Raw genomic sequence first — 23,060 nt, forward strand, 5'->3', positions numbered from 1 at the left:
AAAAACAAGCAAGCAAAACACAACCTTATTATTGGCAATGATTGGTCACTGTTTACAGTTCTTCGTGTCTTTCTTCTGTTGAGTAGATCAGTCTGTTACTTCAACCCCACTTAATAAAACAGGTGAATGTAGGCAGACTGAATAAAAAGTCTCCTCTCCCTCATTTCTTAGAGAGTTTCCCACAGAAGCAGAAAGAGGTATGCATACCTGGCCTAGAAAAAGAAGGCCCCAAATCTTCTAGAATGTTAAAAAATGCACAAGGGAGCCAGGCATGGTGGTGCATGCTTTTAATCCCAGCAACTCAGGAGGCTGATGTGGGAGGATCACAAATTCAAGTCAGCCTGGGCAATTTAGGGAGGCCCTATCTCAAAACACTGAGGATGTAGTGAAAACACTGGGGATGTAGCTCAGTGGTAAAGTGCTTGCCTAGCAGGTATGAGGCCCTGGTTTTGAATTCCAGTAACACACACACACACACACACACACGCACACGAAGAAATGTGCATGGAAACAGAGACCTTAAAAGAAATTAGACTGCAGACCAGAAAATAATTTTAATGCAAATGTAAAGGATCAGTCCACCTTGGTAATTTTCCTCCCTCTTGCTTTATAGGCTATTCCTTCATGTGACTGTAGAAGGAGGAGGAGCAGGTCATACTGCTGTCTGCGTGGGAAAAAGTCTCTCATACTAGAAGCTTGCTCCTGGATCTGGAAGAGTGCCAGTGTCCTTTAGATGTGGGAGCAGAAACAAAACAATAAAATGATTTTTATGTGGTCTGTTGCCTCTACCAATTTCATCTCTTCCTCCTCATGGTCATGGGGCAGCTACATCATCCTTGGACCCATGAGGACCAAAGTCACTTTTAAAGAACCTGCAAAAAATAAATACATAATGAGAAAGGGTGAACTTCTTGGGAGGGGCAGGGTAGGGAAGAGGGGAGAAGAACATGGGTCTTTGAAAGTTATCTCCTTGCTGGCTAGGGAACCAGGCCTGAAAGTAGGAGCAGGAGGAGGCAAAGATGAATTTGGAGAAGGAAGGAAATAGAAAAATGTACCTTCTCTGCTGAGGGGCAGCTTTTGCTATTATTCATGTTGATATTCTTCATGGAGATGAGGGTGATGCTGTCTTTTTCTCCATTGGCTGTGGAACAGCTGGGGCGGGAAGGAAGTTTGGGTTACAGAAAGAAGCTGGGAGGGCCATGGGGAGGCAAGGAACCTGGCGGGGGGGTGAGAGAGGATAACCTTAGACCTTTGCTTCAAAAACATCTATATTTAGGGGGTACGCCACAGTGAAATGAGAGTGAGCTTTGAGGCTCCAAAGACTTGCATTTAAACCTCGGGTTTACTACCCACTACTTATTTGATCTTGATGAAGTTACAACTTCTCTAAAGCCTTGATTTATTTTATTTTGCTTTTTATTTTTTGGTATTGGAGATCAAACCCTGGGCATTCTACCACTGAGGTACACCCCCAGTCCTTTTTGTTTTTTAATTTGAGACAGGGTCTTGCTAAATTTCTGGGACTGACCTTGAATTTGCAATTCTCCTGCCTCAGTCTCCCAAGTAGCTCAGATTGTAGGCATGTGCCACCCTCAATTTTTTAATTATATAAAATGAAGCTATATTTACTTTGAAGAATTGTTGCAAGGATTTGAGATCATATTGCATATTACATACTATTGTGTGTGACCCATCCAATAAGAGGTTCCTAAACTTAGAGGAGAGGTCTTATCTTAGAATCTGCATTCCTATACTTGTCAGTAAGGGGTTCCAGAGTCCTAGTCCTGGAGCTGAAGAGTTCCCATCGGGCTAGGCATGGTGCGTGCCTGTAATCCCATCAGTTTAGGAGGCTGAAGCAGGAGGATCACAAGTTCAAAGCCAGCCTCAGCAACTTGGCGAGGTCCTAAGAAACTTAGGGAGAACCTGGTCTGAAAATAAAACATAAAAAGGACTAGGGATGTGGGTCAGTGATTAAGCACCTCTGGGTTCAATTCCTGGAAACAAAACAAAACAAAACAAAACAAAAAAGAGAGAGAAAGAGAGAGAGAGACAGAGAGAGAGAGAGAGATAGATAGAGAGAGAGAGAGAGAGAGAGAGAGAGAGAGAGAGAGAGATAGAAGAGTTTCCATCCAACTCTTGTCACCTGGTTGTTTTCAGGTCTGCTCCTGGCATTCCCATACCTACCCCTGGCCTCAGGAGAGAGGCTTCAGGATTATGGTGTGTGTGTATGTCAGTGGTGTGTGATGTGTGGTTTGTATGGTGTGTATGTGGTGTATATATATGTGTGAGGTGTACATGATGTGAGGTGTGTGGTGTGGGGTGTTTGTGGAAGGCAAAAAGTATTTTCCTCTTGGATAGGAGGAATGGCTTCAGATAGAAGATGGTTTCTGACAGTCTTACCTTTCAGATAACCCGGAACTCCCTGGTTTCTGGGGATCTGTAAAAGTGCAAGGACATAGATTAGGGTCACATGCTATAATTCAGAAGTCCAGCCTTCCCTTCAAAGCCCACCCAAGGGAACCTTTCAAATTCATCCATGGTGCTTATGTGCCATTCCTTCCCTCAGCCTGAGCTGGGTGTCTGCCTTGGCCTCTGGCTCCAGGTCCCCCATCACAGGGGAAAGACATATACCTTCTGACTCCTTGTTCTTCCGACACTTAAACCGTAGACTGACCACACCGACTAGGATGATCACCACAACCACCAAGATGACAATGAAGCTGATAACACCTGAACAGGGAAAAGAATGGGGTGAAGGAGAGATGAGGGGGACAAGAGGCAGCAACAAGAGTCCAGAATACCCTTACTGGCTAAGTACTATATAGACAGGCTCCAGGAGCAAAAGGACTTTCGCATCTCTGCTAAACAAATGAGCTATCGGCCTGCTACCTCTGGCTGGGGTGGACTTTGCAGCCTAGCTCCTTCCTGTCATAAGAATGTGGAGCCCAGCAGAGCCAAGAAGAGCTGGCTAGAGGGCCAATGGAACATTCCTTCCATTAATGCCTTGCTCATCAGCCAATCCCTCCTGGAACAAATGGGTGAGATTCGAACTTGTGTGCTCAGACCCAGATCCCACCCCCACATCCCAACCTTCCCTTCCTCTCTCACCAAAGGCAGCCACAGTGAGCACCGTCTCAGATGTGGGGCTGGGCAGGATGCTTAAGTCTTCCATTGTCCTCGGGTTGATGGTGACTGAATTGGAAGTAGCATTTTGAGATGTTTCTGAAATAGAGTGGGTTCGATGAATTGGTGAAAGGTGCTGACACAGCCTACCAAAGAGAGCTAGTTTCTTACCTGCTCCCCGTGTAAAAGGCTACAGAGCCACACCTTACAAAAAAGGCTTCTTTCCTGCCACTCTGACCAGATATCATGAGGATAGAGGTTGGAAATGTGGACTGTGAAGATGAGGACTCATCTGAACAGTACAGCTAATTCTCACAGTACTTGGTTCCAGAGGATTCCAGAAGGTTCAGGATGTTTCCCATCACTCCTTGGAGCCAAGAGGAAAGGGATTTATGCTTCAGAGATAGGAAGCCAGCTCAGGCTAGGTAGAGTTGTCTGTGTTTTGCCAAGGGTTGGAGATGAGAGGAAATGAGGGCAACAGAGGCTTATCTTCCAATGCTGATCCAACAGGTTGAGTTGACAGTTAAGGAGAAGTACATGTGCTGGTCCTCCTAAAAGGTGGCATGTCACTCCACTCCTCCCCTGTTCAACTAATTGTGTCTCAGATCAGACTGCTGTCCCATTTCCTTATCTCTCCTCACCCCCCTCCCAAATCTGGAGAGTAAACTATCCAAGAGCCCAGGGACAGTTTGAGAGAAAGGGTCACAAGACATCTCCAACACTCCTCTTTGCTGTGACCACATACAAGACATACCTCCCCTTGTGCTGCTGCCGCCGCCACTTCCGCTACTGCTGTGTGGAGCTTCCGTGCCTGTGCCTGAAACAGGTGGCCACAACAGAGGGTGTCCACCCTCCCCAGCCTTCTCTGAGAAGAATAGCCCTTCCCAACCTTTTCTGCCCTCCAACCCCTTCTTCTCTCCATCTATGCCTTTCTTGGTCCCAAGTCCGGTCTCATTTTGCCTTCTCTGTGACCATGCCCAACTTCCTGTCTCTACTCTCCTCCAGCTCTTTTTCATTATTTCCAAACTAAGGTGCAACTAATGTGGCTCCTGACCTTAAGATTCCAGCACCTGCGCCTCCCAAGGAGGGAAAGAAGAACCCCACCCCTATGTAACTCAGGGCTCTTCACCCCCTGCCCCTCCACCCTGGGTACTCACCAAGTTCTGCAGTGTGCTTCTGTACCTGGGACTGAGTCTGACCCATAAAAATCAAGGAGTGCCCATCTGTGATGCTCGATCTCAGCATTACAGGGTTACTGGATCCAGGGGGGCTTTGTGAGGTCTTCTGTGGAGCTGCTGTGGATTAGGAAACACAGATGGCCTGCTCAGGGCCTCAGCCAGCACTTGCACAGAAAGGGCTGGTTAGTTCAAAATCCTGCTTTTCTTTACTGCTTACAACTCCAGAAGGGGTCGTTCTCTGGTTCACCTCTGGACCTTTACCCTTGATGTTCATTCTGCCTAGAATATGCCCTATCACCCTCCACCCCACAAGCTTCATCTATTCATCTAAGTTCTTATTGGTTTCAGTTTTGGAGGACAATCCCTCTGGGAATCATCCCTGGCCCCCCAAGTCTGAAGTGACTGACATTTGTCTGGCCTCTACAGCACCTTTTACTCCTGTCTATGAACCCTCCCCCCTGCTTTATAATTGCCAGTGTGAGGCTTTGTAGGCTTGTCCCTTCCTCCACAGGTCTACAGTCTCCTATAGAGCAGATGCAGTGTCTGGGTCCTCCCAGTTCCTCTCTGGGTAGCATCTGTAGTCTCAAAGGCAGAATACCTGTGGTACTGGTGCTGGTAAGAAGCTTTGGGCTGCCAGACTCTGAGGAAGATTTTTCTCCTGCAAGGAAGGAGGCAGATGGGAAGTTGGGGGTTGGACAGGTTTAGTGACACTCCACTCCTTTGCCCATCCAAGAACTCTCAGGCTTCAAGAAGGTATGAATGGCTGGTGGAGGGGGAAGGGGAAGGAGATGACCTCCTAGGCGAGCACACTCACTCACCTGTGTTGGGAGATGTTGGCTCTGTGGTCAGACTTAAACCGCTGAAGGCTCCTGAAACAGATGATCTCAGGCTGAAGGGTCTGGTACCTCCTATTTCCTCTGTGCCCTTCTCTTTTTCTCTATATCTGCTATTTTCTGGTCTTTCTTCCTACCCATCCCACCCCCAACCAATCATCTCTCTCCTCTTTCAAGGCATATTAGACTGGGCCAAGCTGAAAAATAGCCCTCTGTGAGCTTAGCCTTAGATGAGTCACTAAGAACTGTGGTCCCAGCCCCAGAGCCCTGAGGTCAGTGCTAACCTGGCCTAGAGCTCCTCTCACCCTTCCTAAGCTTCTGGGTCCAGATGCTGCAGTAGGACCTACAAGTTGGGTCCTACCCTGTGCAATCTGGGTTTTCATAGGCTGGAAGGAAGGTGTATTTGGCAGAGGGCTAAAAGATGAGGGCTTGAGCTCATGGTGCTGGCTTCCACTGACACTGTGACTCAATTGCACCCTCACCACCACCTCATGGCTCAGAGTCTCAGAGTCCCAGAGTCCTTTCCTGTCTCTTAATCCTCCATGGGTATCATGCCAACCTGACACAGTCAGGGGAATAATTTTTTTTTTTTTTTTTTTTTTTGTGGTATTGGGGATTAAACCCAATCTCCAGTATGCTAGGAAATCACTCTATCCAGCCCAGAGAAAGGTTGTTTTAAACTAATGGCATGTCTAATGAGAGAGAGCCAAGAGCCTGCCACGCCTGGACAAGGACCAAGGATTCCAGATTTCTAGGCTACATGTTCATCCTATACTACTGCTAAGGCCATTCATATTCCTCTGTGAAGACTGTCATCATGGTCCCAACCCAAGGGGAGGAGTTGGGAAGGTGAATGAAATGGGTGTGGGGTTTAATGCTTTTATTAGGGCTCTCTCTCTCTCTCCTTCTCTACCCTTCCCAGTCAGTGGTAGGGGCCTGCAATGGAAGCAGGTTCTGAGGTACAGGAGGCAAAGAAGCTCTAGAAAGAGCTACCTACCAGTTTACTTTCACAGGCAGAGGCTTCTTTGGAAATGGTCATTATTGACCAAACCCAGAGAGGAGTCAGTTACTAGGAGTCCCAGGTCAGAAGCCCTCATTAGCCACTTTGTACATTCATGTGTATGTCTGTGGGTATCTGTGCAGATGTGTATGCGCTTGTGGGCCCCTATCCGTATCCTGCTGTGGATGTGGGCCCTCAAAGGTCAGGTGGGGTTTGCTCACTTTCCACAATGAAATCATTCTTGAAACCTGTGAACAATGTGAAAGGAAAACAACGTGGGGAAGTGGAGCCGCCCAGCTGGGTTCCCGTCCGTCCCTTCACTCAGGCTGGCCCCACAGCCCCCTGCCTGGCCCTACTGTTCCCGGGGCCTCTCATCATCAGAGAAGCCTCGAGCCCAAGCCTGGGTAGAGAGAGGCGGCAGAGTGCCAGCGGCCCACCCCAGCCTGTGGCAGCCTGCTGGTCTGTTTATTTTCCTTCAGCCACTGCCTTCCTCCGCGGGGCTATCACTTAGATAGTGTGGAATTAATTGTTTCCAAACCCAAGCTTGCCCAAACCCGGGGCCATGTTTTTCCAGGTCACAATCTAACAACCCCATTCCTTTGTGGGTGGTGGATAGAGAGAGGAGTTAAAACTCAGAGAAACCCCAGGCTAGAAAGAAGCCTTTCTAGCTGGGGGTAACTCTGGGGGAACACTTTAAACCCAGGCGCACCTTGAACACTATCAGTTACTGATCCAGCATGTCTTACATATTATCTAAGGGCTGCGATGGTCACAGTGCACCAATTTCAGCATTTACCAAAAAGAAACCTGTCTAGCACCTTGGAAGGAGTTTCAAAGTCGCAAAACTTCACATTTCCATTGCCTGCCCTCTCTTTGCCTCCTGTCCCCTTCCGCTCCCCCAACTTGTCACTTGTAAAGATTCATCTGTGAGTAGGGGAGGAACTAGGGAGCATCTCTTTTGGCAGGCTAGGTATCTCTGACCACTTGACATGTAGACACCCAAAGAACTCTGGCCAAGGGAATTTCTGATTTTCCAGGTCTCCTTTCCCTAACCCCTCCCTGCTTCATTTCCTCCCAGTCCACCCACTCCCCTAACCCGCTGTTTTTCTCAGCAGCATGTTTAGTAGGTAAAATCATGGATTTTACATTCTGATAAGCTTGGGTTCAAGTTCTACCTTTGTCACTCACTGTCTGACATTTGCCTCAGTTTTCTCTTCTCTAAAATGCTAATGGGGGCGGGAGGGGGTGGGCTGGGCAGGTGTGGTGTGTGGCTCAGTGGTAGGGCTCATTTGCTTAGAATGGTCAGGGTACTGGGTTCAGTCCCCAGGGGCCCCGCCAAAGAAAACTCAAAAGAAAACAAAAACCTCATGAGCTTGTAGTATCACATAAATTGTTGCAAGGAAAGAAAACACATATAAAACATTTAACACCGTGCCTGATAGTCCCTGCTCAATTGATGCTAGACATTTTAATTTTTGCCCCACTTTCTCAAATCCTCTGAGTCACAAGTGGGTCCTGACTCTCTGTATCCACAGTCAAGTCCCATATTCATTTGGGCATGAATACGCTCAAAAGGATTCCTCAGTTTACCAAAACGAAGGAGACAGCAAGTGCCCTGAGCTTTGGGGATGAGAGGCTGGGGAACCCAAGGGGGCCAGTGGCTTAGGTAGAGTGTATACAAAGCCTGGGTATGTGCCAGGGACAGGGCAGTGGTAGGGAAGCTGGGAGACGTCTAGGTCCATGAAAATGCCTCATGAGCCCCCACTGCAGTTTCCATTACAGCCTCCCCCTCAGACCCAGATCAAATCTCTGACTCTGTCCTATGTGTGTGGGTGGAGAGGCCTGGTTAGAATTTTATTCCCAGACAGTGGCTTTCAGAGAAATGTCAGATATCTCCAGGAGGCAGAATATTCTGGTACTCAGGCCCTCTCACCCCACCACCAATCAGGACAGTCACCTCTCTCCATCGAAGCGCTCTTGCCTCTCTTTCTGCTGCTTTGAACACAACCTCACAAATCTTCCACAGAGGGCTTGGGAGGTGGAGGGCATTGACCAAAGGGAAGTTGCTGCCCTGTGAGTCAGAGTGTCCTGGACTTCTCACGGTTCCCGCAACTGCTCCCTAATTAGAGGTCCCTTATGAGCTCCTTCATGAGCTGGCAAGAGCCCTGTCTGAGAGGTGTTGCTTCCCAGTCATCTCCTCTGGAAGTCATCTCATCTAGCCCCCTGGGTTATACACAGCCTCTTAGGTAAATAGTTCTTTGTGTCTAACCTGAGGCCCTCTTACTGTGATTTGAGAATTCTCAGGTCCTTACCTCTTATCAGCAAGGGAAAGAAAGAAAGAAAAGAAAGAAAGAAAGAAAGAAAGAAAGAAAGAAAGAAAGAAAGAAAGAAAGAAAGAAAGAAAGAAAGAAGAAAGATAGATGACCTGTGAAGGCCCAGACACAATTCTGTGCTAGAACAATCTATAGAGTAACCATAGCACCCAGACCCAAGGGAAAGGCTGAATGGAACAGCTGCAGGTTTCTTCCTGCCTGTGTACCTCCTGGAAGGAGCTTTCCAGCCTCAAGCTTGGGCCAAGACAGTTTCTTCCCATATTTCAGGGGGCCCACCTCTACAAGGGACCCAGTTCACCCTGAAATTTTTTCCATAAATGGATTTAATGGTATCTCTGTTTGTCCCTGCCTGGTAATGCTCACCCTGCCCTCCCAGTCCAACTGATCTCCATTGTGGGAAGAGTCTGGAATTTCCCTCCTTCGGGCAGATCCCTGGATGCAGAGCATGTGTATGTGTGTGTCCCAGGGGAGGCATGGGTGGGAATTACTGAGGGAAAGTGGCAGGCGCTCCTTACCTTGGAGGAAGAGCAAGCCCAGGATCACCCAGCACAGCTGCCTGGCTGCGACGGTCCCCATATCAGCCAGGTCTGTGGCCAGCGGGCAGCTGCTCTGTGGAGGCTCGGTCCATAGTGGAGAAGAGAAAGGGAGTACTGGGGCGGGGAGTGGGGTGGGGGTTGGCTCTCCAGGAGCTTCCTGTCAAAGAATAGAAGGAAACAGATTGGGACTGGCTCCAGGGGCCCTGCTCAGCACGCAGCCCAGATGAGGATGTGATGCTGAGCTGCGGTGACCGTGGCCTGGACAGTGCCCCTCTGGTCTGCTCCAGGGCCTGTGCCCGATGAGCAACGACGGCAATCTGGCTGCATCTCTGCCTTCCTTGCCTAGGGGTTCCTCAGGGTCCTCCACACACTACTTGGAGGCTGTCCTGGAGTATGCTCTCTCAGACCAGGCTTTCCTCTCCCAGGACTGAGCTCAAAGCTCAGCCCACCAGCCGCCCATGCTCTGTAGACTCTGAATTCCTCACATTCCTCTTCCTCCTCAGGGCTCCCAATCCAGATGGGACTCCCAACATCTTTCAAGGAGAACTTATAAACATTATTATTCCTAATAGAAAAGCAAGACCACCACAAGCCAAGCATCCCTCCCTCTGCCTCTTGACCCCATTGGAGTTAGGTGTTCCCTGTGCTCTGGCAGCACCCTGCCCTTAGCCTCCCTTTGTCACTCATCTGCATCCATGATATTCTCTCCTGCAGATTGCAGACCAGCATTGTTATTTTTTCAGTATCCCTAGAACCGCGCACAATGCCTCCCATATGGCAAGTTACTGAAGTAAACAGAAAAATTTTAGGAGCATGGGTTCAACCCTAACACCTTGACCAAAAAAAGAGAAGAAGAAGAAGAAGAAGAAGAAGAAGAAGAAGAAGAAGAAGAAGAAGAAGAAATTAAAAACAGAGGTAACTTTTTCTTCTTTTTCTTTTTGTAGTACTGGAGGTTGAACCCAGAGGGGCACTCTACCACTGAGCCACATCCCCAACCCTTTTTCTTCTGTATCTTGAGACACCCCCTTTTTTTTTTTTTTTTTTTTTTTTTTAGGAATGGTTTCACTAATTGTTAAGGCTGGACTTGACCTTGTGATCCTCCCCTCTAGTCATTGGGGTTATAGGTGTGCACCACTGTGCCCAGTTTTCCTTGACTTTTAAGACCTTTACACTTTTGAAGTTTTGGTCTAGTTATTTTGTAGACTGTCCCTTGATTTGGGTTTGTCTTATGTGTCCTCAGGATCAGATTTAGGTTTATGTCTTTGGCAGGAGTATCACAGAAGCAGGACTGTGTCCTATCTTCACATTCTATTTAGTGGTGCATGATTTTGATTTGTTCCATTACTGAGGGTGTTCATATTGCTCACTTGCTTGAGATAGTGTCTACTACAATATCCATTTTCTGTGCCTACTTAACAATTACCATACAGTGATGACTTTAAACAATAGAAATTTTCAGGTGCAGTGGTACCCATCTGTAATCCCACTGATTTGGGAGGCTGAGGCAGGAGGAGCCCAAGTTCCAGGCCAACCTTGGCAACTTCGTGATTTCTTGTCTCAAAAAATAAAGCAGTCTGGGGACGTAGCTCAGTGGTAGAGAACCCATGGGTTCAATCCTCAGCACCTCAAAATAAACAAACGACAGAAAGTTATTGTTTCGCAATCCTGGAGGCCAGAAGTCGAAATCAAGGTGTCAGCGAGGCCATTCTACCTCTGAAGGCTCTAGGGAAGAATATTCCTTGCTTCTTTCAGCTTCTGGTGGCTATTGGTCTTTCCTTGGCTCTTCTCGGTTTATACCACATCACCTTAGTCTGTGCCAACATCTTCACATCTCCTTCTCCTCCATGTCTTCCGTGTGTTCCTTTTTTTTTCCCTGGTGCTAGGGATTGAACTCAGGGCTTTGTGCTTGTGCGGCAAGCACTCTACCAATTGAGCTATATCCCTAGCCCTTCTGTGTGTTTCTTAGAAAGACTATTGCCATTGAATTTAGGATCGGTCTGCATAATTCAAGGACCTTACATCCTCAAAGGCTCTTTTTCCAAAGAAGTAACATTCACAAATTCTGAGGATTAAGATACAGATACATTTTGTGTTGGGGGAGAGGAGGGGGGGGTCACCAATCAGCTAGCTTTTAAAGCTACACTTTTCCCCTTTGTATTATTAGTGGACATTTTGTGGGGAGATACTTAGAAACTATGCAAATATTTTACTCCTCAACAAATTTTCAACTTATTCATTTTAAAATTCGTATTTGTATGAAGTCATTTATGTTTTATTCAATGGATTATAATGCATCATAATAATTTATGATTTTGCTGCTCCAATTGTTCCCTTTTTGGCCACCTGGGAGCCCCTTCAAGCTAGTTTCTGAATCCTGGCAAACCACATACAAAAACATATTAAAAAGATAGTGCACCACGATCAATTGGAGTTCATCCCAGGGATGCAAGTTTGGTTCAAAATCCAGAAATCAATAAATGTAATTTATCACATCAATACACTTAAGGTTAAAGATCATATGATTATTTCAATAGATGCAGAGAAAGCATTCAACAAAATACAACACCCCTTCATGTTCAAAACACTAGAAAAAATAGGGATAGTATGAACATACCTGAACATTATAAAGGTTATTTATGCTAAGCCCATGGTCAACATCATTCTTAATCGAGAAAAACTGAAAGCAATTCCTTTAAAAACTGAAAGAAGACAGGGATGCCCTCTTTCACCACTTCTATTCAACATCATACTTGAAATGCTAGCCAGAGCAATGAGACAGACTAAAGAAATTAAAGGGATACAAATAGGAAAAGAGGAACTTAAGCTGTCACTATTTGCTGATGACGTGATTCTCTATTTAGAGTATCCAAAAAACTTTTAGACCTCATAAATGAATTCAGCAAAATAGCAAGATATAAAATCAACATACATAAATCTAAAGCATTTTTATTTATAACCGATGAAACATCTGAAAGGGAAATGAGGAAAACAACTCCCTTCACAATAGCCTCAAAAAAAATAAAATACTTGGGAATCAATCTAACCAAAGAGGTATAAGATCTCTACAATGAAAACTACAAAACATTGAAGAAAGAAATTGAGGAAGACCTTAGAAAATGGAAAGATCTCCCGTGTTCTTGGATAGGCAGAATTAATATTATCAAAATGACCATACTACCAAAGGTGCTATACAAATTTAAAGCAGTTCCTATTAAAATTCCAATGACATTTCTCATAGAAATAGAGAAAGCATTCATAAAATTCATCTGGAAGAACAAAAGATCCGGAATAGCCAAAGCAATCCTGGGCAGGAAGAGCAATACAGGAGGTATCACAATACCAGACCTTAAACTCTACTATAAAGCAATAGTAACAATGGCATGGTATTGGCACCAAAATAGACAGGTAGATCAATAGTACGGAATAGAAGACACGGAGACATACCCACATAACTACAGTTATCTCATACTAGACAAAGGTGCCAAAAACTTACAATGGAGAAAAGATAGCCTCTTCAACAAGTGGTGCCGGCAAAACTGGAAATCCATATGCAGTAAAATGAAATTAAACCTCTACTTCTCACCCTGTACAAAACTCAACTCAAAATGGATCAAGGATTTAGGAATTAGACCTGAGATCCTGCACCAAATAGAAGACAAAGTAGGCCCGAATCTCCATCACGTTGGCTTAGGACCAGACTTCCTTAACAAGACCCCCATAGCACAAGAAATAAAAGCAAGACTCAATAAATGGGATAGATTCACACTAAAGTTTTCTCTTAGCAAAGGAAATAATCAATAATGTGAAAAGAGAGACTACAGAGTGGGAGAAAATCTTTTCACACACATTTCAGACAGAGCACTCATCTCCAAAGTTTATAAGGAACTTAAAAAACTTTACACCCAAAATACAAAGAACCCATTTAATAAATGGGCTAAGGAAATGGGCAGACCCTTCACAGAAGAAGATATACAGTTGATCAACAAATATATGAAAAAGTGTTCATCATCCCTAGTAATTAGAGAAATGCAAATTAAAACCACCCTAAGATTTTATCTAACTCGAATTAGAATGGCTATTATCATTAGAATGGCTATTATTATTGTTGGCGTGGATGTAGGGAAAGAGGCACACTCATACATTGCTGGTGGAGTTGCAAATTGGTGCAACCACTCTGGAAAGCAGTATGGAGATTCCTCAGAAAACTTGGAATGGACCCACCATTTGACCCAGCTATTCCACTCCTTGGTTTATACCCAAAGGCCTTAAAATCAGCATACTACAGTGATGTAGCCACATCAATGTTCATAGCAGCTCAATTCACAATAGCTAGATTGTGGAACCAACCTAGATGCCCTTCAATTGACAAATGGATAAAGAAACTGTGGTATATATACACAATGGAATATTACTGAGCCATAAAGAAGAATAAAATAATGGCATTTGCTGGCAAATGGATGAAGTTGGAAAATATGCTAAGTGAAATAGGTCAAGCCCAAAAAACCAAAGGCTGAATGTGTTCTCTGATGAGTGGATGACAATACATAAAAAGGTGGGGTGACAGGAGGAAAAGAATAATGAAGGAACTTTGGATGGCATAGAGGAAAATGGGGTGGGAGGGGGTGGGGGATGGAAAGAAATAGAATAAAACAGTATTACCCCATATATATATATATATATATATATATATATATATGATTACATAAATGGTGTGAATCTACATTGTGTACAACCATAGAAATGAAAAGTTGTACCCCATTTGTGTACAATGAATCAAAATGTAGTCTGTAAAAAAATTTTTTTTAATTTAATTTAAAAAATCTAGTTTGAATCCTTTTGCCACGGCTCCATCATGGGTACTTTTTTTACTTTCTAGAATAATGAGATCTTCCAAGTTTATTGTGTAAACTGCCTGGCCCTGGAATCAGCAATTTCTCCAAGGAACCTTCATTCTTTTTGTAAGAGATTCCATGAAAACCACTCTGGACACGGGAAATCACATAAGAGGGTTTATTAAGCAAACAGAGTGTCTTCCTGCAGGGTAAGAGAGAAAATGAGAGGAAAAGAAAGGGAAAGAGAAAGGGCGCATGCAAGAAAGAGTGTGAAAAGCGAGGAGAGAAAGTAAGCTGTGTAGGAGAGAAAAGCAAGAGAAAAGATGGCGGGGTAGCTACCGTGAAGCAGTTGAATTCTGCTGGGCTAACAGGGGACCATTAACGGAGAAGGATACTTGCAAGCTGACTGATGAACCAATAGCTAGCTAGAATATTCACAGACTGACAGTAGCTGGGAGGCAGGGAAATGGCTGCAGTGGAAAGGGTGGGAAAGCAGCTTTGTACATTACATTCCCTCGTTTCTGTTTTTATAAGAAAATCTTTTGTTCTCCAGTTCTTTCCGAAGCCTTCTCTCTCCTTCCTGCCTAAGTGACTGGGGCTGGTTTTGCAGGTGAGATGTAAAAAGTCCCTTCTCCCAGGAGCAGTCTTCAACTTCCAGACTTCCAGAGGCAGATGGTTTTTGTGGACTTTATTTCTTCGATTTGACTGATCCCCCCATCTCTACACTAACTGCCTGGCCCCAATTCTGACTTCATTCACCCCTCTAATTTTAGGAACTCCTTTACTGCTATAGGGAAAGGGGGACGAAGACCGATCTGGCTTCTTTGAGCTGATAGGGGGCAGCTGGGGCAAGCAGTTTGGAGTTCTCTTTTTAGAAATCTGGTCAATTGAGGGGTCCATGGTAGAAGTCTGGTTGGGGAAGAGCAGGTTGTACAGGCATCTGGGGATGGGTGCTTCTATGAGAGAAGAACAAAAAGACATGAGGACTGAAATGAGATTGATACAATATAAATGTTGCAGAATCTGGAACATGCCAATGAATATCATAAAGATGACAGAAGTCAATAATTCCTCATCAGGGGGTGGAAGAACTGAGAAGTTGTTCCCATAACAAGGCCTAGCAAAGTCTGGAGAGGACAAGGCCTTTATTTGGGAAATTTAACATTGTCTAGGTTATCAGGAATGTAAACACAACATTTAAATCTTAATGTCATTGATGTAAAATATCCCTTTATTGGTATAACCTGTGTTTAGTAGAGATCTCTATACTTCTGTTACTTAGGGCTAGATAATCACACTAGCAAACATAGATTAAGCCTACCTGTGTAGTTTAGGAAGGTCTGCAGGCCTTAAGACTAAAAACTTCTGACTCTGGCAGTTTCTCTTGATATTTATCAGGCACATTTGCCTAAGAATCTCTCTTTTGTAGCTTTTAGTCCTTATTCTAGTGGGCTAACACAAGTATACATCTTAAGTTACATTTAACTATTATTTCTTTTAAATGCCCAAGAATGGCTATATTTTGGTTTTAACTGTTTTGCTGGGTGTTTAAGATCAAGCTGGTCAAAGTGACCTGTTCCTGACAAAGAGTCAGCTGAGTTCCCACAGGGGTCACTCATAGAGAACTTAAGAGCAGCTTCTTAGCTCCATTAGAGCCATTGGTTAGGCAGGGTCTCCTTGATGAGGTGGCTTCCCTCGGAAGCATTAGGGGTGTCTCCCTTTTTCCATGACCCTCCTCTGCAGCAGGTGCACTGAGTGGCTTTTCATTCTCTAGTGGCCTCATCAATCTCCTTGGTCAGGAGGTTGTGTGATCCACCCAGAGTTGCAAAGCTCCTTGGAGAAGTCCTCTTGTTCCCTGGGTGCAGGCTGACTTTGAGGGCAAGACCCAAATATGGACTTTTCTTGACCTCTGTATTTAATCTCAATCTCTAAGTTTGATCTTAATCATCAAGCAAGCCAGTCTCACCAGTCATAGAGTACTGGGCTTTAACTCAATGTTTATAACTTTATAGTTATTTACCCCCTTTTATCTAATTGGGGTCTACATTATCTGTCCTAGAGGTGATGGCTTTTCAATTTAATCTACGGTGTACTTCCGCAAAATACCAGGCAACAGTTAGCGTTTACAAGGAAATACAAAATAGAATCACCAACGGTAAAACATTCAGTTTGTGCAATAGCTATCTTTAATTTTGGCTGAGTTATTCATTATATCCCCTGTTTGAGATCACAGTAATCTTTACAACAAACATCAAACTTCTGAACACAACTTTAAATGAGTTAAAGTCTGGCTTACTTTGGAGCCATTCTAATCATGCAGCAGGGTTGTGAGGCAGAGCCTTATCTCAGGTAAGGCGGGGCTTTTCACAAATCTTGGGTAAAATGTTCTAATCCTGAAGCTAATTTTTCCTCTTTTGCCATTACCAGCATGACCAAATTCTCAAGTTCAGTGAGGGGCAAAGGAGTATTAGAAAACAAAGGTTTAAGGGCTGGGGAGATAGCTCAGTTGGTAGAGTGCTTGCCTTGCAAGCACGAGGCCCTGGGTTTGATCCCCAGTACTGCAAAAAAAAAAAAAAAAAAAGAAAGAAAGAAAGAAAATAAAGGTTTAACTGTCCTTTTGTGTGGCAAAGTGGCAAAATGCTTTCATGTTTAACCTTTAAACAAATCAGGCTCTCAATAACTTTTAGAAATATATTTAACAAATTTTACATATATCCTATTGATGACAGGTCCTATAATAGAACATTAAATGATAGGTTTACCATTACAGACAAGTTTAATTTGGAGAATAGCAGCTTGATAAATTTTCAGCTTTAAAGGCTTGTACACCTGGAAAATATGAACACATTTAATATACAAAGAATAATGTTTTTAAGTATGTTACTCCATGGAATAACTTTGTAAATTAATCAGATGTCTCTAACAAACACGTTTGAGTAATCCCATACATGTCAACTCTAATTCACTCATCTTATTGTAAAAAAACCAAGATATCAGACAAGTGTACCAACAGTATTTGCCATCTCTTTCCTGTTGAAGAAAAGTCCTAGAAAAGTTGATGTTAGACATTTCATAAACATCAACATTTTATTAGTTTGACCACCTAGAGACTTGTGAGTTAATTTTAAAGACATTTTACTTCTATTAGTTTACCCAATTTAAATTGAACCTTTTAAATCACATGAATTAAAAGTACTTGGATCCATTTTTTAAATTTTAATTTTTATGCACGCTTATATTTAACACAAAAGTAAAGGCCTTGTAATATTTATCTCCATTGCAATGTAACAGATGTTCAAAAATAACTCTAGAGTTGGATAAAAAGAACTGATTGAAAATCATTAACCTAGGTATGTAGGATCAAAGTTGTGAGCTCAAAAATATAACATTTAAGAAAAACAAAAGTTCTAGAAGAAAAATGATAATGGTCATTAATTATAGCATGAGAAAATGAGAAAGAGAAGGGCAGAGAGAAAACATGAGAAGGGAGAGGAAAAGTATTCTGAGTTGCAGCCCAGGAGAAATTTAAAATGGACACTTTTTTTCCTTTTCTTGGGTTTGAGACTGGTCTCCCACTGAGCCTTCCTCCGTTTACATTTCAATGTTAGCCTTGATTGAGATCTGAAAGCAGCTAACAGGTTCTAGCAGAAACGTGATGCCTAGGGCATTTTAACCCTTTTTTCCTGGTTAGTAATCAATTTAGGTTTGGATGCAAAAAATTGTTAAACATTATCTCCCACTACTTGTGGGGAATGGGGCTGCTATATCATACTCCTTACTGGGACATGCCACTGATGGTTGGGTTGGTTACTCCCTCCACACCGGCGTATGTGGGACCTCATGACAGGAGGACTAGGTGGGCTGGGCCAGGGAATGGAAGGAGAAACAGAATGGGATAAAGGAGATGGAGAAGCAGGGGGAGACAGAGAAGCAGGGGCTGGAGGCACCCGAACCTGCAGGAAAAGCCAAGAAAGGAGAGACTTGAAGATAAGGAATCCCTTTCCATCTGTCCACTTGCTACACAAACGAATTCTGACGGCTTTAAGCCGGGGTCAGGCGAAGGGTTCCCAGGGTTGAAACTGCCGGAATGGAGGACCCAGATCCCTTGGTGGAGACTGATATAGCCGAGTCTGTGGTCAGGGTGTCCCAAGGCCAGAGTAGTCAGTTGGAGATGAGGAGGCAGCACATTGATTGTGTCGTGACACAAGCACCAATGTGTGCCAGGCAAAAGCCGAGTAGGGTTGAGGACCTGACATCAGGGTTTTCGAGTGCGAGTGCGAGATGAGCCTCAACACTGAGAGAGAATCTCCACCATGAGAGAGAATCTCCACCATAAAATCAGGAACCCACCTGGCAGATAAGAGCGACTATAGGGGCCAGCCATAATAAAAGTTGTGGCTGGGGGTACCCCCACACCTCAGCCACCTAAAGGGTCCTGGATAAACCGGCCTAGGGGAACCTGCCTGGAGGACTCACCAACCTGAAGTCCGATGATGAATACAGAGCAGAGCGTCCAGGCAAATGGAAGGTGGGGCTGTGTCCGGTGGGCACTGGGGCTCAGATGGGGTTCCACTTGCTTAAGAGACAGTGGAAGAGCCCATCCCAAGTCACAGCACCAATGTAAGGGATCCCACGAAAACCACGCCGGACATGGGAACTCACATAAGAGGGTTTATTAAGCAAACAGAGTGTCTCCCTGCAGGGTAAGAGAGAAAATGAGAGGAAAAGAAAGGGAAAGAGAAAGGGTGCGTGCAAGAAAGAGTGTGAAAAGCAAGGAAGAGAAAGTAAGCTGTGTAGGAGTTAAGTGTGTAGGAGAGAAAAGCAAGAGAAAAGATGGCGGTGAAGCTATCTTAAGAATCCCGGGTTTCAAGATGGCGGACTAGGGGGCGGCTGCATTTCACGTTGCTCCAGGACGCAAGATTCAAAAGAGGAGATAGTGAGAGACTTGGGACCAACTCAAAGCCGCTGGGTGAGTCTCTCCCATTGGGGAGGCATCCCGGATGGGGCGGTAGTCCCGGAACGCAGGGAACTTTGTGAAGTAGAGTTGCTCGGCGAGATGCCCCTCCCCCCACTGGAGCAGTAAACACGGACAACTGGGATCATTGTAGAGGAGGCAGCTCAGCACAGCGCTTGGACTCGGAGCAACCACTGGGGCTCCAGGCGGCTGCCTGAGGAGGAGCTGTGTGGCGAGCTGTTTAGACCCAGAACGATCGCTTCTGAACACCGGGGGGCTGCCCGGAGGAAGAGGAGAAGCGCGGCAGGTCGCTTGACCTAGGAGTGACTGAATCAGAGCCACAGGCAGTTGCCAGAGGAGGAGCTGTGTGGCAAGCTGTTTGAACTCAGAACGACCTCTCCAGAACACCGGTGGCCTGCCTGGAGGAGGAGCGCGGCGGGTCACTTGGTCTAGGAGTGACTGCATCAGAGCCACAGGCGGTTGACAGAGGAGGAGGCAAGTGGTGAGTTGATTGGACTAAAAGCTACCACTCCTGAACACCGGTGGCCTGCCTGGAGGAGGAGCATGGTGGGTCACTTGGTCTTGGAGCCACCGCTCCTGAACACCCGGGGGGCTACCCCGAGGAGGAGGAGGAGAAACAGGGCAGGTCACTTGGACTTGGAGTGACTGCCTAGGGCTGCAGGTGGTTGGCGGGAGGAGGAGACGCGAAGTGAGTTGCTTGGGCTCCTAGTGACTGCATCGGAAACCCGGCCGCTGTCCAGAGGAGGAGGTGTGTGGCGGGTCTCTGGGTATTGGAGCTATTGTACGGGGCTCCAGGTGGCGGCTCAGAGGAGGGGCCGCAGAGCCAGGCGATTAGGTGCAGAGCAGGGTCCCAGGAGCTAGGTGGCTTCTTGCTGGAAGAGCCACACCTAGACACACCTAGGAGCGGAGCGGAGTTTCCAGGACTGTGGGCAGATTCTCTGGGAGAGGCAGCCTAAGGAGACTCGCCTGCGAAGGGTGAGGCTCCCAGGCCCAGGAGGTAGGTCCGGGCCCCTGGGAACGTTGCAGAGGAAGACAGCCCAGCCCAGGCGGTAATTGTAGATTGAGGGAAACCTCTAGGAAGGGAACTGATCAGCAAGACGTCCCCACCGAGTGAGTCTTCCCTGCCGGGTGAGGTTTTCCCACAGGGACGGTAAAACCAGAGACACAGGCACAAACAGGCCTTGCCTCAGCCCGCAGCCTAGTTCCCCGTTGGATGACCATTGGTCAACAAGTGGAGGCACCTCTGCCCGCTAGCAGGGAATATACGCCACCTGAGGGTCACCACCCCTAGAGAGGCAGCTTCTTCTTGGAGCTCCACATTATCAACTTCCTCCAAGACTTCAGGCTACTGAAGGATAAGAGGGGATATACTAGCAATCTTCAGGGACATTATAAGTCAATAGAGGAAATCTGCAATATCTTAATGACCCACTGATTCCTGAACAATATGAGAAAACAAGGGAAGAAAATGCCCCAAACAAATCTAGATGTTACATCAATAAAATCCAACGACAGCATGGCAGAAGAAATGACAGAAAGGGAGTTCAGAATGTACATAATTAAAATGATTAGGGAAGCAAACGATGAGATGAAAGAGCAAATGCAGGCATTGAATGATGAGATGAAAGAGCAAATGCAGGCATTGAATGATGAGATGAAAGAGCAAATGCAGGCATTGAATGATAGCACCAATCGACAGTTAAAAGAGCAAATACAGGAAGCAAAAGATCATTTCAATAAAGAGTTAGAGATATTGAAAAAAAAAACAAACAGAAATCCTTGAAATGAAGGAAACAATAAACCAAATTAAGAACTCCATAGAAAGCATAACCAATAGGATAGAACACCTGGAAGACAGAACTTCAGATATTGAAGACAAAATATTTAACCTCGAAAACAAAGTTGAACAAACAGAGAAGATGGTAAGAAATCATGAACAGAATCTGCAAGAACTATGGGATATCATGAAAAGGCCAAATTTGAGAATTATTGGGATTGAGGAAGGCTTAGAGAAACAAACCAAAGGAATGAACAATCTATTCAATGAAATAATATCAGAAAATTTCCCAAATCTGAAGAATGAAATGGAAAATCAAGTCCAAGAGGCTTATAGGACTCCAAATACACAAAATTACAACAGACCCACACCAAGGCACATTATAATGAAAATACCTAACATACAAAATAAAGACAGAATTTTAAAGGCTGTGAGAGAAAAGAACCAAATTACATTCAGGGGGAAACCAATACAGATATCAGCAGATTTTTCAATCCAGACCCTAAAAGCTAGAAGGGCCTGGAACAACATTTTTCAAGCTCTGAAAGAAAATGGATGCCAACCAAGAATCTTATACCCAGCAAAACTTACCTTCAAATTTGACGATGAAATAAAATCATTCCATGATAAACAAAAGCTAAAAGAATTTACAAAAAGAAAGCCAGCATTACAGAACATTCTCAGCAAAATATTTCATGAGGAACAGATAAAAAACAAAGAAGCATATCAGCAAAGGGAGGAATTACCCTAAAGGAACTGTCAAATAAGGAGGAACCAAGATGTGTCAATAAATAAATAAATAAATAAATAAAATTTTAAATATGAACCAAATGACCGGGAATACAAATCATATCTCAATAATAACCCTGAATGTTAATGACCTGAATTCATCAATCAAAAGACATAGACTGGCAGATTGGATTAAAAAGAAAGATCCAACAATATGTTGCCTGCAAGAGACTCACCTCATAGAAAGAGATACCCATAGACTAAAGGTGAAAGGATGGGGAAAAACATACCATGCACATGGGCTCAGCAAAAAAGCTGGAGTATCCATCCTCATTTCAGATAATGTAGACTTCAAGCCAATGTTAGTCAGAAGGGATAAAGAAGGACATTTCATACTGCTTAAGGGAAGCATAAATCACCAAGATATAGCAATCATAAACATCTATGCCCCAAACAGTGGCTCATCCATGTATGTTAAACAAATCCTTCTCAATTTTAGAAACCAAATAGACCATAACACAATAATACTAGGTGATTTTAACACGCCTCTCTCACCACTGGACAGATCTTCCAAACAAAAATTGAACAAAGAAACCATAGATCTCAATAACACAATCAATAATATAGACTTAACAGACATTTATATAATATACCATTCAACCAAGAGCGAATACACTTTCTTCTCAGCAGCACATGGATCCTTCTCTAAAATAGACCATATATTATGCCACAAAGCTAATGTCAGCAAATACAAGAAGATAGAGACACTACCTTGTCTTCTATCAGATCATAATGGATTGAAGTTAGAAATAAATGAAAGAGTAAAAAACAGAAACTACTCCAACACCTGGAGATTAAACGATATGCTATTATATGATGAATGGATAACAGAAGATATTAGGAAGGAAATTAAAAAATTCTTAGAGGTAAACAAGAACAAAGAAACATCATATCAAAATCTCTGGGACACTATGAAAGCAGTACTTAGAGGAAGATTTATTTCATGGAGCGCATTTAATAAAAGAAGTAAAACTCAAAAAATAAATGACCTAACACTACAGCTCAAAGTCCTAGAAAAAGAAGAACAGACCAACACCAAAAGTAGTAGAAGACAGGAAATAGTTAAACTCAGAGCTGAAATCAACGAAATTGAAACAAAAGAAACAATACAAAAAATTGACAAAATAAATAGTTGGTTCTTCGAAAAAATAAACAAAATTGATAAACCTTTAGCCACACTAACAAAGAGAAGGAGAGAGAAAACCCAAATCACTAAAATTCGGAATGAACAAGGAAATATCACAACAGACACGACTGAAATACAAAACATAATTAGAAGCTATTTTGAAAACCTATACTCCAACAAAATAGAAAATTTCGAAGACATCAACAGGTTTCTAGAGACATATGAATTGCCTAAACTGAACGAGGAGGACATACACAATTTAAATAGACCAATTTCAAGTAATGAAATAGAAGAAGTCATCAATAGCCTACCAACAAAGAAAAGTCCAGGACCAGATGGGTTCTCAGCCGAGTTCTACAAAACCTTTAAAGAAGAGCTCATTCCAATACTTCTCAAAGTATTCCATAAAATAGAAGAGGAGGGAACCCTCCCAAACTCATTCTATGAAGCCAATATTACCCTGATACCTAAACCAGACAGAGACACATCGAGGAAAGAAAATTTCAGACCAATATCCTTAATGAACATCGACGCAAAAATTCTCAACAAAATTTTAGC

General features: G+C 44.1%; 1 protein-coding gene across 1 annotated transcript; it reads right to left on the reverse strand.

Annotated features, from left to right (window-relative positions):
- Nucleotides 1-529: 529 nt before the first annotated feature.
- On the reverse strand, nt 530-9,132 carry Ecscr (endothelial cell surface expressed chemotaxis and apoptosis regulator). Its single transcript, XM_047554934.1, has 10 exons — nt 8,983-9,132; nt 5,120-5,170; nt 4,900-4,959; nt 4,281-4,418; nt 3,878-3,940; nt 3,109-3,222; nt 2,632-2,730; nt 2,401-2,437; nt 1,056-1,152; nt 530-872 (listed from the first exon to the last, which is right to left on the reverse strand). The coding sequence occupies exons 1-10, from the start codon at nt 9,041-9,043 to the stop codon at nt 864-866; spliced, it is 729 nt and encodes a 242-aa protein (XP_047410890.1). The 5' UTR covers nt 9,044-9,132; the 3' UTR covers nt 530-863.
- Nucleotides 9,133-23,060: the final 13,928 nt, after the last annotated feature.

Source organism: Sciurus carolinensis, chromosome 6 (genome assembly GCF_902686445.1).
Source record: "Sciurus carolinensis chromosome 6, mSciCar1.2, whole genome shotgun sequence".
NCBI classification, from domain to species: Eukaryota; Metazoa; Chordata; class Mammalia; order Rodentia; family Sciuridae; genus Sciurus; species Sciurus carolinensis.

Excerpts from the sequence above, each read along its gene's own strand:
- Ecscr (XM_047554934.1), bottom strand. The coding sequence starts at position 9,043 with ATGGGGACCGTCGCAGCCAGGCAGCTGTGCTGGGTGATCCTGGGCTTG. Across the intron at positions 3,941-4,280 it reads GAAGCACACTGCAGAACTTG|GCACAGGCACGGAAGCTCCA; the intron begins GTGAGTACCCAG and ends CACCTGTTTCAG. Across the intron at positions 2,731-3,108 it reads GCTCACTGTGGCTGCCTTTG|GTGTTATCAGCTTCATTGTC; the intron begins GTGAGAGAGGAA and ends TTCCCTGTTCAG.